Source organism: Pinus tabuliformis, chromosome 6 (genome assembly GCF_031772625.1).
Source record: "Pinus tabuliformis cultivar Carrire ecotype Pingquan chromosome 6, CPIR1, whole genome shotgun sequence".
Lineage (NCBI taxonomy): Eukaryota > Viridiplantae > Streptophyta > Pinopsida > Pinales > Pinaceae > Pinus > Pinus tabuliformis.
The window spans coordinates 1,465,926,816-1,465,940,648 of record NC_142292.1 but is presented as its reverse complement, the minus strand read 5'-3'; the positions used below and the strand labels follow the sequence as shown (position 1 = coordinate 1,465,940,648).

The window sequence follows — 13,833 nt, the reverse complement described above, 5'->3', positions numbered from 1 at the left end:
TTGACTCTTTCATATCATAATGATATTTTTTGTAAACAATATATCACTGTGACAATGAAAATTTGAAGTTTGAAGTTGGCAATTATAACTCATTGGTAATGATTGTGAATTATGAATATGATGCTTCCTGAAAGACTAAAGATGTTTCATTTCATTTCATTATTGATGTTTCATTTTATAACATTTCATTTCATGTTAACATTTAGAAGTTAGGACTTAGAAATATCTAAGATATTACTTCTTGTAATGGTTAAAATTAGCTTACAAGTACAACTTTTGTGATCAATGATGATAAATGTTATATATTGAATTTTCAATTTTGAAAGCTTGAAGTTGAAACTTTAAGATTGAATTTGATGAATCATGATTCACAAGACTCAATATGTTGCAATTGTAATATGTATTTTACTAACTTGTGGACATAGTTGATGAAGATTATAATTTCTAGATGATTGATGTGATATGGTTCAATGATCAATCTATGTTTTTTTAATGTTTTTTTTTATATCTAATTCATCATTCTACATGTTTTTGTTGACATATATGTATCAATATATATATATATATATATATATATATATATATATATATATATATATATATATATATATATATATATTTTTTTTTTTTTTTTTTGAAAAATCGCTCCGAGATTTGCTCCCAAACCAGGAGCTTCTGAAAATGGTTGCTCCCGCTCCCGCTCCCAAGTAACATTGGTTTGATTTATTAAGTAGTTTCAAAATACAATTTGGGTGCCAAATCCGACTCACCCAACAGAGAAAAATCTCGGCTAGTAGTACCTCTCTACTCGGAAGCAGATATTCTGGTTGAAACCCTGGATAAACACTCTGGCAGCTTTATAGCTCCAATCTGCCCCATGAAACCCCAACGTCAGCCTTTAGGGACTGCGTTAGTTTCTCTCTGGCCTAACGTTAGCCCAACATCACTCTGGCTTGGTCTGCGTCAGCCTCTGGAGGCACTGCGTCAATTCTCTAGCCCTCTGCGTCACCCACGCTGACCCTCTGAAGCACTGTGCAACTCTTGGCTGCCTCTGCGTGAGCCCTGGCTGGCTCTGCGTGAACCCTTGGCTGCTTCTGTGTCCCTCTCTCCGGCTATTGTGCTGATCCTCCCGGTGCTATCTTTGCCTCTCTGCTTCTGTATTCATTGCCCCTCAGTTGCAACTCTGATCACTCTCTCAACCTTTTCAGCAAACCCAACCCCAGAAAATCGAAATCTTGATCTCTTGGTGTGTTCTCCAAGTGACCCTCAAGCCTCCTCTTATGCTTTTCTCGTTGACAAATCAACGACCGGGATTAAGTCCCTAATCAACGGCTAAGATTAGATCTGGCTTGATCCATGACTTTTGGACCATTCTAACACAGTTTTATATTAATTCACATTAATATTTTAATTTTCCTAAGTTTAGACTTCTGGACTCCATTAAAAATATTAATTATTTTAATATCTCCCAAACTGTTTAGAATCTGCCCAAACCCTTTCTGGGTATGGAGATCTCATGTGCTTTAGCCTCTCCACCAATTTTTGTGGCTAGAGCACATTCAACGCTACCCCAAATCAACATGAAACCCATGCCTCAAGAATAATAATTTTTTTTTTCTCTTTTCATTAAATACATAAAATCACGATTACATATGCCATCTGAAGACCAAACCTAGTTACATATTTCAACAAGGGCATCCAAGTTTGTCATCTAGAAGGCTAGGATGTCCTTCCTTCTGGATGAATATGACTTGAAAGCCCATGTAGAAAATGTGGTGGCAGTTCGCCAGGATGCAGATCAACTGAAGGAATACAAGAAAGAGATGGCGATGGCAAAGCGGTTGATCTTGGATGGAGTTTGGGACCATATAGTCTCTCATATATTTGGCAAGAACACTGCCAAGGAGATGTGGGACGCTCTCAACCAACTATATCAGAATACTTCCGAGTAGTGGAAGATGTTCCTGCAGGAGAAGCTGAGAAGCATTAGGACGCAGATGGGTGAAGGCATAGATTCCTTCATCACCAAGATTCAGGGGGTTTGTCATTAGCTTGCAGCTGTTTGGGAAGCACCTCAACCAGCGAAACTTGTACGGTTGGCACTGAACAATGTCTCAGAGGAGTGGCCGAGACATTTTGCCTAGATGGGACAGGATGTGGTCAGACCTATAGTAGGAGGAGTTGAGGCAAGTTATATTAAAGAGCACCATCAACACAAGTAGCAACAAGGGCACAAAGGGTGAGAAGGAAGAGGAGAATGTGGTCCTAGCATAAAAGGGTCCTAGTTGGGGAGAGGGGGAGAAGAAGAAGAAGAAGGACCTATCTAAGGTCAAATGCTTATGTTGTGGCGAGTTTGGCCACTACAGTACCCAGTGTCCTCTCAGGAAGAAGGATAAGCAGGAGAAGCAGGATCAGGGGACAATGTCTACAAAGATAGACAAGGTGTCCTCTAGGTTGGAGGAAGATTTTGCCATGATAGCAGCTATACCTCCAGGAGTGAGGTGGGGCGATATGGAGCTATAGTCCTAGAGCAAAGCAGAGGTTGGGCAAAGTTCATTGAGGTGCTCTCCTCATGGATCATTACCTTGCTACGGGGGGTCCATAGTATAATACAGTAGCAGGATGGATTAGTGTGAGTTAATGCAATCATATACCAAAGTGACAATTGCAGATTAGTTGTAGTCAGGTGCTGAGGAGCAGTGCAGTGCTGGTAATAGAGCAGGAGGCTCAGTAGCAGAGTTAGAAACAACGCAAATTCCCCAATGGACAATGCAAAGGCTAGTAGCAGTTAGATGCTCAGGAGACAAATGCATCACAAACACAGTTGATTCAGTATTTTGGATGCTTCTCGATGGCAGTAGCAACAACAATAGTTGAGAGGGAGTTGCAGTGCAGATGCAGAGTTGGCAACAATGTAGTAGTGTCAGCAGCAACATAAATGCAACATCAGAGTTGCGCAGTGGTTGGTGTGCAGTGGTAGTCATGCATAGTGGTCAGACATCAACAATGTGACAAAGGGTGATACAAAGACAAAGTGTTGTAGCAATAGTGCAACACTAGAACACCTTCCTCGCTTAGAGGGAGTGTTAGTTTTTGTAGCATCAAAGGTGTTATAGTCTCAAAACTTTGTGGAGAGGCTAAAACACAGGAGTTTTCCATAACCCAAAAATCGTTTCTGGAAATTCACTTAGAAGTGTCTCAATTAGATTATTAGCCTATTTTTAAATATTTCTTATGTCTAAACTTAGGAATAGGGATTAATTTATCAGTGTTAATTGAGAAAGGTGTGAATCATATAAAAGTTCGCACAGATCGATCCAAAAATGATCTCAGCCATCGATTATGTTTTAATCTTGGCCGTTGGAGTCCCAACTAGAGATTATAAGAGGAGGTCGATGGGTAGATGGAGGATACACACACTTGAGATCAATTTCCTTGGGCAATTTGATTTTCCAAAGAGCAGCAGAAGTTGCCAGACGAGTTCGAGCCAAAGAAGAGAAACAATGACGAAGAGGGACAAAGACAGTGAGTGCAGAGGAATTTCTTCCAGTTTCAGGGACTCAGAAAGAGGAGGCCGAGATTTTCTCCAGGAGGCAGCACAAAGGTAGCGCAGGGCCTCAAGAAGGCAATTTGTTCCAACTGAAGAGGATGGTGTTTTCAGTTCCAGAGGCTGGGAAAGCTTTCCAGAGGGCCGAAGAAGCGTTTTCCCAGTCAATAACAGGTAGGACGACTAGATTGGCAGCTGATTCAGGCAGAGCATTTGAGGGACTGAGCTAGGGTGACGTGTAGGGCCTGCGCAGGGCCTAGTTGGACTACGAGATTTTCAGAGGCAGTCAAGTGCCGGGATTGCTTCGAGTGAGGGTAAATTACCTCAGATAATTTTTGCTAGTATTTCTCTTGGATAGATTTGCCAATTTGATGATCTTTGTTGTACTCAGAATTTTTTACTGCTGCTTAATAATAAAAACCCTCAGCTGCTGCACTGGTTTCCCCATGTTGGGTTTTTCCGGGGACTTTTGTCCAAAAAGAACTATGTCAAATTTTTGTGTGTGTGCTAGTACTTTCTCAGATTCCAGTTTATCTTCCGTAGCATTTTTATTTGTGAAGATTGTAGTGTGATTAATTCGTTGTTGCTGTAACAATAAACTGCTAAATTAATTCACAATTAGAAGAATTAATTCCAGTCACTGCAATAGAATTTCAGTGTTGAAATCTTCACAAACTACTCAAGACCACATGCTGTCTCTCAAATTTGTATCTATCCCAAACAGCGTGCACCTGCTGCGGCTACAAAAATTATTCTTCTCATCCCTGTGGTGAGCCTTTGCTAAAAATATAATCCCTAACTTTAATTCTCCCATGGACTATGCTGCCAGGAATAGTGCACCCCAACAGAGGAAGACTGCAGTTTGCATGCATGCACCTTTTATGGATCTGCCGCCGTTCCTGCAATATATTACCCTGATGCAGTGCCCATAATCTAAGTTTAGAACAGTAGCTAAGATAAATTAAGTGTTTAATCTAAATCTGGAACAATGCTCCAAAAATAAGATAGGCTAAAACTGAATCTCTGAACACTGGCACATGCCTGCTCGATGAAATTGCCAGAAATAGTGCACTCCAACTGAAGAAAGCTATAGCATGCATGCATGTGCCTTTTGGGGATCTGTGCCTCCTTCCCGGAGTAGATTATCTTCATGCATTGTATCTAATCTATGTTTAGAGCAGCAGCTAAGATAAATTTGACACTCAATCTAAATCTGGAACAACACTCCAAAAAGAAGATAGGCTGAAACTGTATCTCTTGATTTCTGGCACATGCATGATGGAGGCATGCATGTGCCTCTACCTCTGTCTCCATAACTGCTGTGTTGCTTCCAAGATATGCGCTCGGCCATCACCCCATTTCCCCCTCTGCTGTGCACAGGAACGAAGGCAAGTACTTGCTGAGAGTGCCAATGCTGGAGGATGATCTGCTTTGTATGGCCACGTTGAAGGAGAAAAGTGAGTGAGAAACCAGGTAAAACTAACATGAACCCTGCTAGAAACTAAGCAACTTCAGCTAACCCCATAGGAACGAAGGCAAGTACTTGCTGAGAGTGCCAATGCTGGAGGATGATCTGCTTTTTATGGCCACGTTGAAGGAGAAAAGTGAGTGAGCAACCAGGTAAAGCTAACATGAACCCTGTTAGAAACTAAGCAACTTCAGCTAACCCCATTTATATTGCCCTAAGAAGTAGAAATATTTATGTAACACATCACATTTCATCTCTCATCTGTTCATATCCGATATAGTACAGTATTTGATTGAAATCTAGAAAGAGGAATAGAGGGTTGCAGGAAGATCGTCCGTAGCTATTGTTGCAATTCAATGTGGACTTCTGCTGAGCTGTCAAATCGCACCAGTCTGCTTTGTGCTGTTCTGCTTGGGCTTCTGTGATAAAGCCAATGTGCTCAGCTGTGTGACAAAGTATTACCACGATGGAACCTCTTAATGTGTGACTGGGTTGCAGTGCTGGACTGTGTGACCTGTCTTTTAGTGGCTCCTGTGATTCTGTCTACCACTCTGAAACTGTTCAATATTGTTGTATGTGATGTGTGGCCTGTGCTTTTTTCTTGTATGCAAATTGCTCTTATAAAGAAGAAACCAACGAGGCGTGTGCTTCTATACTTAGATTCCTGTTCTCTTTGGCATGAATCCAAACTGTCCTGGGCTTAGCTAGCCTCTGATCTCCCTTGGGATCAATATTATGGTGTGAATTTACATGTGTGCAGGGTTGGGTCCATGCACTAGGACTAGATATATTGCATTGCTAAAAGAAAATCTAACATAGGTTGCTTTTTCAGGATGGGTGTAGGAGTAATTTTGTTGGTTACAAGAAGAGAACAACTGTTGCATTGTCCTCCAAAAAAGAGAGTATAGAGAAGTGGTTGCAGTAAAGTGTGAAGTGATATGGCCAGGTATTCAATGATTTATTCTTTAAACAAACTCAAGCCCAACCCCTCTATTGTGAGTCGTGACAGATAGAGTGCGATTCAACTAACAAAGAATTGCAGTAACGTGAGAAGTGATATGGCCAGGTGTTCAGTGATTTATGCTTTAAACAAACTCAAGCCAGACCCCTCTATTGTGACAGATAAAGTGCGATTCAACTAACAAAGAATTGCAGTAATGTGTGAAGTGATATGGCCAGGTGTTCAGTGATTTATGCTTTAAACAAACTCAAGCCAGACCCCTGTATCGTGACACATAAAGTGCGATTCAACTAGCAAAGAATATGGCATTTCATGCAAAAAGAAGGAACACATGGAGGTTCACATAGATGATAGGGTAGACTTAAGTTTCAAAATGGCTGACATTTTTAGAAGGGGTGAAACAATTTTGCATTGGTCTATCATGGGATGGAGAATTAATACACTGTCCAAATTTGAAACAAATTGTGTATTATAAATCTGTGTTATGATGCAATATGAAGTCATAATTTGAAGTGAAATTTTGTGAGAAATTCTTCTCAAGTTCTGTTCCATACCTTTTTTCTCTGGAAAACCAAGTAGAACAATTCTCGGCTTGATCATTTTCTTTTCAGTCTTCCTTTCGTTCTATATTGAAATGATATATCTGGAATTCATTGTGTTTAAATATTCTTAGTATACTTTTCAAAATGTGCTGGAGCTAAATGTGAAAGGGAAACCAGAAGCTTAACACTCTTTTTGTCATTTTGTTTCTTTGAACAATCTTATATGGTTATGATACCCTTGTGCACATGATTTTAGTTCTAATAGTTACTTTCGAAAAAGGAATTGGTTAATGCCTTTTTTTAATATATTATTAATTACTTTGTAAGACTTCTTGTTTCCATGGCAGATCTTCTTGTGTATTCATTTAGCATATATTAGCCATGTTGTACATTTATATTAACATGATAATGCCTCTATGTTTGATTTTATCAGGAGTTATTACAAGTGTACCAATCTTGGATGTCCTGTGCGTAAACATGTTGAAAGAGCATCAACTGATGCCAAAGCTGTTATTACGACATACGAGGGAAAGCACAATCATGATGTGCCAGCTGCAAGACATAGCAGCCATGATGTAGCAGGAGCTGTTTCACAGGTTCAGACCGTAAATCATAGTGTTGGAGCAAATGTATTGATGAGCCAACAGATGGGAAACAAACAATCTGCCTTCAGCAGGATTTCAGAGAGCACTCCTGAAGGGAGGAATGATGCCAATAAAGAAAGTGGAGAACCTGTGCTAGCCATTTGTGACAAGAGCCATAGTGAAAATATGAAGAATACTGCCCCTGTTTCAACGAGTGTGCCATTATTGACATACACAAATACAGGAGGGTCTTTTGGTGGTGGTGTTAATGTACCTCTTTCAGAAACAGTGCAAGTGTTGGGGACTATTAGACCAAAGGAAGAACAATAACCCTTTTTAAGAATTTGTGGGTTTGAGCCAAAGTATGGGCACAAATGATATGGTTCCAATGTGTATTTGGTGGTGTACTTGGAAGTTTGCACATGGAGTTAAACTGTATTACCATTACTTTGGGTTCACCAAATGATGTCCGTTTATGACTGCAGGGACTATAAACATGCTGCATGGCCCAGTTCTAGGATTTCCGCCAAGAATTCTACAGCCATGAAGTGCTCAGGCTTTAGCGTTCGGACAAATAAAGTCAATGCCATGTCAAAATGAAAGTGCTACTTTTGTTTTCTTTGTGGGGTTAGTAGTTGTATTATTGCTTCCTGGATCATATGTCCTCTTGTTGGCAGAAGGCATTCAAGTTTCCAATGGCAGAAGGTGGAATTCTGTTTCTTATTTATTTATGGCTCTAGCGTGATCCCTTCTGTCTTGACAGCATACTACACTTTTCTGTAAATTCTTTTGGCTTCTTGTAGAGCTTTTTGAGGCTTCTTATTCATTTTGACAGCATCTTCAGCGATGTGCTATAGTTTTTATTCTGTGGTATTATTGCTGGGCATAGACTTCAGTATTAGGTATGTTTCAACACCCAAGGTTGGAGACACTCAAAATAGCATCGTCTCTGACGTTTCTTGTAAAATTCATGATAAGATTTGCCTCAATGATTTTAGCTCTATCTTCCTTGAAGTTATGTTGGTCTGAAAGATCAGACGTTTCTTGTATTCATGTCAACTGGGGTCAGAAATTTAAGGACATGTATTTGAGACATCTTGATAATGTTTTTAACCAGGCACTTCTGAAATTTTGAAACGTTCAAAATTTCACTTTTTACTGAAACACTCATAAATGCAGGATCTTATCTTTGCAACATTAACTTGTTTGTTGTTTACAACAGCTTATAAGTCACAACTCTTCTTCTTGTGCTGATCTTTGCCTTGGCATTGGAAATGAAAATATATGGTCTCGAAATGAACACTTTTTAGTCTGAAAAGCTGTAAGAGGTTGGTGCACTTCAAAATACTAAGAGTTTTTGGGGGTATTTGCTATAGAGGGAAATAATGATTTCTTTGACTGATCTGAAAAGAGAGATTTGCATGTAAAAATAATTGTAGCCCCAAAAACCTAAATATTACAGGCAACCTATGTCACAAGGTTCGTCAAACTTTAACCTCGAGGTTCGAATTTTGGTGAGCCTTACATTTGTTTTGAGGTTCGACGAACCTCATCGAACCTTATATCCATTGACCAAGTCCATAGATCAAAACTCATAACTTCATGTCACATCTCAGGCTTGTAATTTATCTTTGCAGTTTCTATGTCCATGATAACATTTTTGATATTTTTTAGAGGAGTTTTTGGTGGAAATCACATCATAATTCATTTTTCGACGCGTTTCGAACCAACTAGTGTGGTTCATTAGTGGTCCTGACGATGAACCACACTGGTTGGTTTGAAACGCGTCGACAAATGAATTATGATGTGATTTCCGCCGAAAACTCCTCTAAAAAATATGTTATGGATCACAGAGGCCTAAATTCAACAACAGTTTTGATGTTTATTGATGTTGTTTTCTTACTATTTTATCCTATAATTCCTTTTGAGCTCAAACCGACCTTGAACTCGAACCCGAACCATGTGACATTGCAGGCAACAACATTTTCTTGTCTTCATTCAGTATATCTAGATGGGTTATGTTTGTTTTAAGTCTTGGTGTTTGTTGGGGTTGTGTGAGGCATTATTTGTTCTGTCATTTGCAATGTTATTGGAACCAAACCAGAAAACCCTATGAACTAGAAACTGGTTGAAAACCGGTAAAAAAATCTAGACCAAAAAACCGGTTGACCAAAAACACACAAAATAAAACCCTCTGAACTGGGCACTAGTTGAAAACCGGTAAAAACCCAGACCAAAAAAACGGTTGACCAAAAACACATTAAATAAAACCCTCTGAACTGGGAACTGGTTGAAAACCGGTAAAAAACCCAGACCAAAAAACCAGTTCACCAAAAACACAAAATATTCAAATTATATATATATAAGCCACAAGGGATAGCTTAGTTGGTTAAGTTCCCATTGATAAGTACCTCGCTATTCGGAAGGTCATAGGGTCAAATCTCCTCAACGTCCTTGGGGTTTAGCCTTGCTAATTTGGCTGGCGGGCAGATCCCTTCGGGTTGATATACGCTGCAAGGGATAGCTTAGTTGGTTGAGTTCCCATTGATAAGTATCTCGCCATTTGGGAGGTCACGGGGGCAAATCTCCTCGACGCCCTTGGGATTAAGCCCTGTTAGTTTCGCTGGTGGGTAGATCCCTTTGGGTTGATCTCCATGGATTTTCCCGTGGATGTAGTGACCACTAAGTGTCCGTGAACCCCCCCACACACACACACATATATAAACCATTTATACACAAATGAGCAAAAGTTTTCATTTATATAGCATGCAAGGGTGCACATAACCAAAATAGCACCGATTGCAATCCATATGTGAGCCGAAAATACATCAACAAATAGGCTCTAGATGGTCTGTAGCATCAAAAAAAGATCATGCTACAACAAATACCTACATGTCATCAAAATCATTGCATATATTGGAATCTTCCTCACCAATATCATCTTCTAAGCATTAAAATAAGATAGAATAAATGTAGCATGTCAAATCAAGATTTTGTTTGAGTGATGGGTACATTTGCACTAGGGTCATGATAGAGTTTAACAACCAATGCCCCTAACATCAAGTCACATAGAGGGCTTGGTGCTCTTGATTAAATACTAGTACCATAGCCTAGTACATGACAAAATCCAATGGAAACATTGCAATCTGCCTAATCTTGAAATCCTGAAATTTCGTAAAGTCTGCTGGATTTTGAGCGATATCTAAAATTCTACTTTCTCCATATGAAATTCAATGAGGCTATATGCTTGAATATTAGGTTGTCCCACTATTTTTGTTTTGTTTTGTTTTTTAATTGTTTTATAACTGAATTGCATTGGGAATGTCTTTAGTCACATTGAACTGAACCTGCTGGTTTAGTGAAGAAAAGCCAGTTTGGTACCGAACCGGCCATTTCTGGTTTCAGACCTCATACTAGACCAGTTTGACCAAACCAGTTGGATCAGCTGGTTCCGATAACACTGGTCATTTGGGAGTCGGGACCACTGGACCTTGTTCTAAACTTGAATTACCAGAATATGAACACTGGTCATTTGGGACCACTGGACCTTGCTCTAAAATTGAATTACCAGAATATGAACACTGGTCATTTGGGACCACTGGACCTTGTTTTAAAATTGAATTACCAGAATACGACTTTTAAAGTTGAGGTGGAGCGCCTAATCCCAGGCCTTGAATCTGATGGGTGCTTTTGCTCATCATGTTATTTCTAATTAAGGTTTACTTGGCATTGGCAGTTCATTGCTGAATATTAGTAAGTGCTAGTAGTATTACTTTTAATCCACTCTTCTGTTTAATTGTAAACATAAATATTTAACATCTGTTCAATTTATGCTATAATGGTTTAATCCACATTGCAGCGGGGCGGAAAGTAACGATTATAATGGTACATCATTTTTTTGGTTGTAGGAGACAAAACATAGGCACACCATACTGCAGATTTTGCGTTACCTGGTTTAGTATAATGATCCAAACCGTCCACTGTCTGTTAACCTAGTGATTACGAGACTAAGTTGAATATGAAGTCAAAGTTGATGTATACAAATGTTTCTTCTGGGACAGCAGAATTGAATCAGAGCTTGAGGTTGACGTAGAAGAGGCGAGTAAACTCTTAAACAAGCTCTTCTTTGGAAGAGGATAGTTGACTGAAAGATGGCCCAGAACATGCGAGATAATGATGTCGACCATAGGATTATTTATGTTGCTACTTCGCTGAAGAAATATATGACGCAATTAGAAAAATAGATTGGAAGTTATACTAAGCCGAGATCTATAATTTAGCATGGAAAAATAGAAATATAACAAAATGAGCACGGGAAAATTTGAAGGCGAGCATGGATTAATTAATGTGACTAACGTTTGATTAGGTAGAAATGGTGTTCTTTCTTGTTTCACCTGGTTGAAGGCATGCTCTTTCAGGTTAGTCTTTTTGGAGTGTCGAAGGCTATATGTACTCATTGTAATACATTCTTTTATTAATATAAATCTTTTGCAGAAGCTTACAAAAAAATAATGTGACTAACGTTTTAATTTGAGCAGAACATTCATTCTAGAACATGGATTTGACTAGTTTTCATACATAGTGATAACCTTTGTATATAAGAGTTGTAATATTCTCTTTGCACGTAGTTATATCATTAGGTAAGTTTTCTTGTAATTCTTGGTTTATGGCCTTTTTCGTCTTTTTCTATCAACCTGCTTGGGATGTATAAGACCTCTTTCATTTACAATCAAAATTGAAAATCTTACTTAAATGGAAAATGGATCAAGGATTTTGGGATTATAAGATCGCTTATTGAAGAAACTAGGTTTGAAATTTGCTCCATTTTGGGGTCCGTTGTAAGGAAGGTTATAGAATAATAATGCTTTCATGTAGTCTTTTTGTCTTTATTTTTAAACGTACTAGGCTTGAGTATTACCATATTTGGAATGTTAAATGATAATACTCTTGAGATTCATTAATACATAAATGGATAAAGGAAATGGCGGAAAAAATCCTATTTTTGGCTGGTCAAGGGATATATTAGAGCGTAACAAAGGAATAACTATGTATTACAGCGCAACAAAGGAATAACTAAACTATGTATTACAGTGTAACAAAGGAATAACTATGTGAAATGAAATGAAGGTTGTATGAAAGGGAAAATCAGATGACCTAGGAGAGAACAGAGGATAATAAATACAACTGTGAAAAAAAATGTTGAACAAGCTAAGAAAATGTGTGAGCATGAGCATTATGGGAGACATTGAGTGATTGAGCAAGAATGTATTTTTGTGCTTAATTTGTTTAGAGGTCGTGAAATAGTTAATGCAGTGTAATAACTAGATGTACCCTTACTTGAATGAGAATTCAAGTAATCATGGTGGGTGTCATTTGTAGAAGTTACAATTGGCTATCACATAAACAATATTTTCGGTGAGGTGTATAGTTCTTTTTAATATTATAAAAATAGAAATGGGAAGACAGAGTTTAGGACTTGGAGATTTGAAAATGCTTATTGTAATTCCTACCTTGTAATTTAAATGTTTCCCTCATCATTAAGGGAACTCAGATATTGTAAATTTAAATGATCCCTTATCATTGAGGAACTTGATTTGTATTTGCAGCATGGTGTATTATAGATTTTATTAATTGTAAGTATATGCTTTTTCATAGTTTATTGGGAAATGAGTGTGCAAAATTGATCAAGGGCACATGTTCACAACTTTAATTAGGATATAATTTGACTAGTAAATATAATATCGTTTTTGGTATCAACACAAGTATGAATTGGAAAATTATTGAATGTTGCGAGACATATAAATGATCTAAACAGCATTATAGTATTATGTTGAAGGGGAGCAACTTGTGAAATGAGAGTCTCCCCATAGTTGGAAATGTGAGTATTAAATTATAAATGATGTGTAAATGTGAAATGATTCTCCAACAGGAAGTAGAAACATTGAGGGCCAAGTCTTGATGCAATAACAAATATTGATAAACCTACAGATATTTATTGAAGATATTTTATTTATTTATTTATTTATTATTTTTTTTTATGCAATTAATGTTTCCAAATCTAATTAGTAATGTGTTTTATTGGTTTGGGAACTAATTTCTTGATTACAATTAATACTCTTGATGTTAGTTATAATACTTTGTTATATCTCTATACTTCAACCATTAGATATTGTTCGTGCTAAGTATGAATATTACTTTCAAAGTGGTGGTCAAAGTTGAAATCCCTCCTTTTAATTGGACCTTCACATCAAGAAGCATTAACATGCTTAATTGGTTGTGGTCATTAGAAAATGTGTATTAACTTAAAAAATAACACACACTTACATATAATTGCATTTGTTTGGCTATATGTTTGTGGAGCCAAGTTCGTCCAAGCTTGATGTGAAGATGGGATATCAATTGGCTTGAGTGAAAGATGGATGGAAAATGTTTGTCAACAATTGATAGGCATTGCATAATGTTTATACTTGTTAGCTTCAGTAATGCACCAAGAACATTGTAAAGGTGAAGGAGTAAATTGCTTATGACTTGTTTATACAATTATGTCATTTTAAAGTTCAATGATGTGCTAATATACAACGAAATGTGATCAAAATATTTTAGAAATGTGGAAGATGCATTATTATACCTAAAGTAGTGAAAAGATCAAGTGATCTCCAAGAGGTATTCTTTAAACATCATGAACTTTATCATAGTTATTTGAGATCATTGTTGTTAATATATTGAAGTTA

General features: G+C 37.8%; 1 protein-coding gene across 1 annotated transcript in view; it reads left to right on the top strand.

Moving 5' to 3' along the window:
* LOC149264174 (putative WRKY transcription factor 4) overlaps positions 1–8,151 on the top strand; it is a 188,576-nt gene extending 180,425 nt beyond the window's left edge. Inside the window, exon 5 of the mRNA XM_089427553.1 lies at positions 6,952–8,151. Coding sequence (XP_089283679.1) covers positions 6,952–7,432 — 481 coding nt within the window. The 3' untranslated portion in view covers positions 7,433–8,151. The remainder of the gene's footprint in view (positions 1–6,951) is intronic.
* The last annotated feature ends 5,682 nt before the right edge of the window (positions 8,152–13,833 follow it).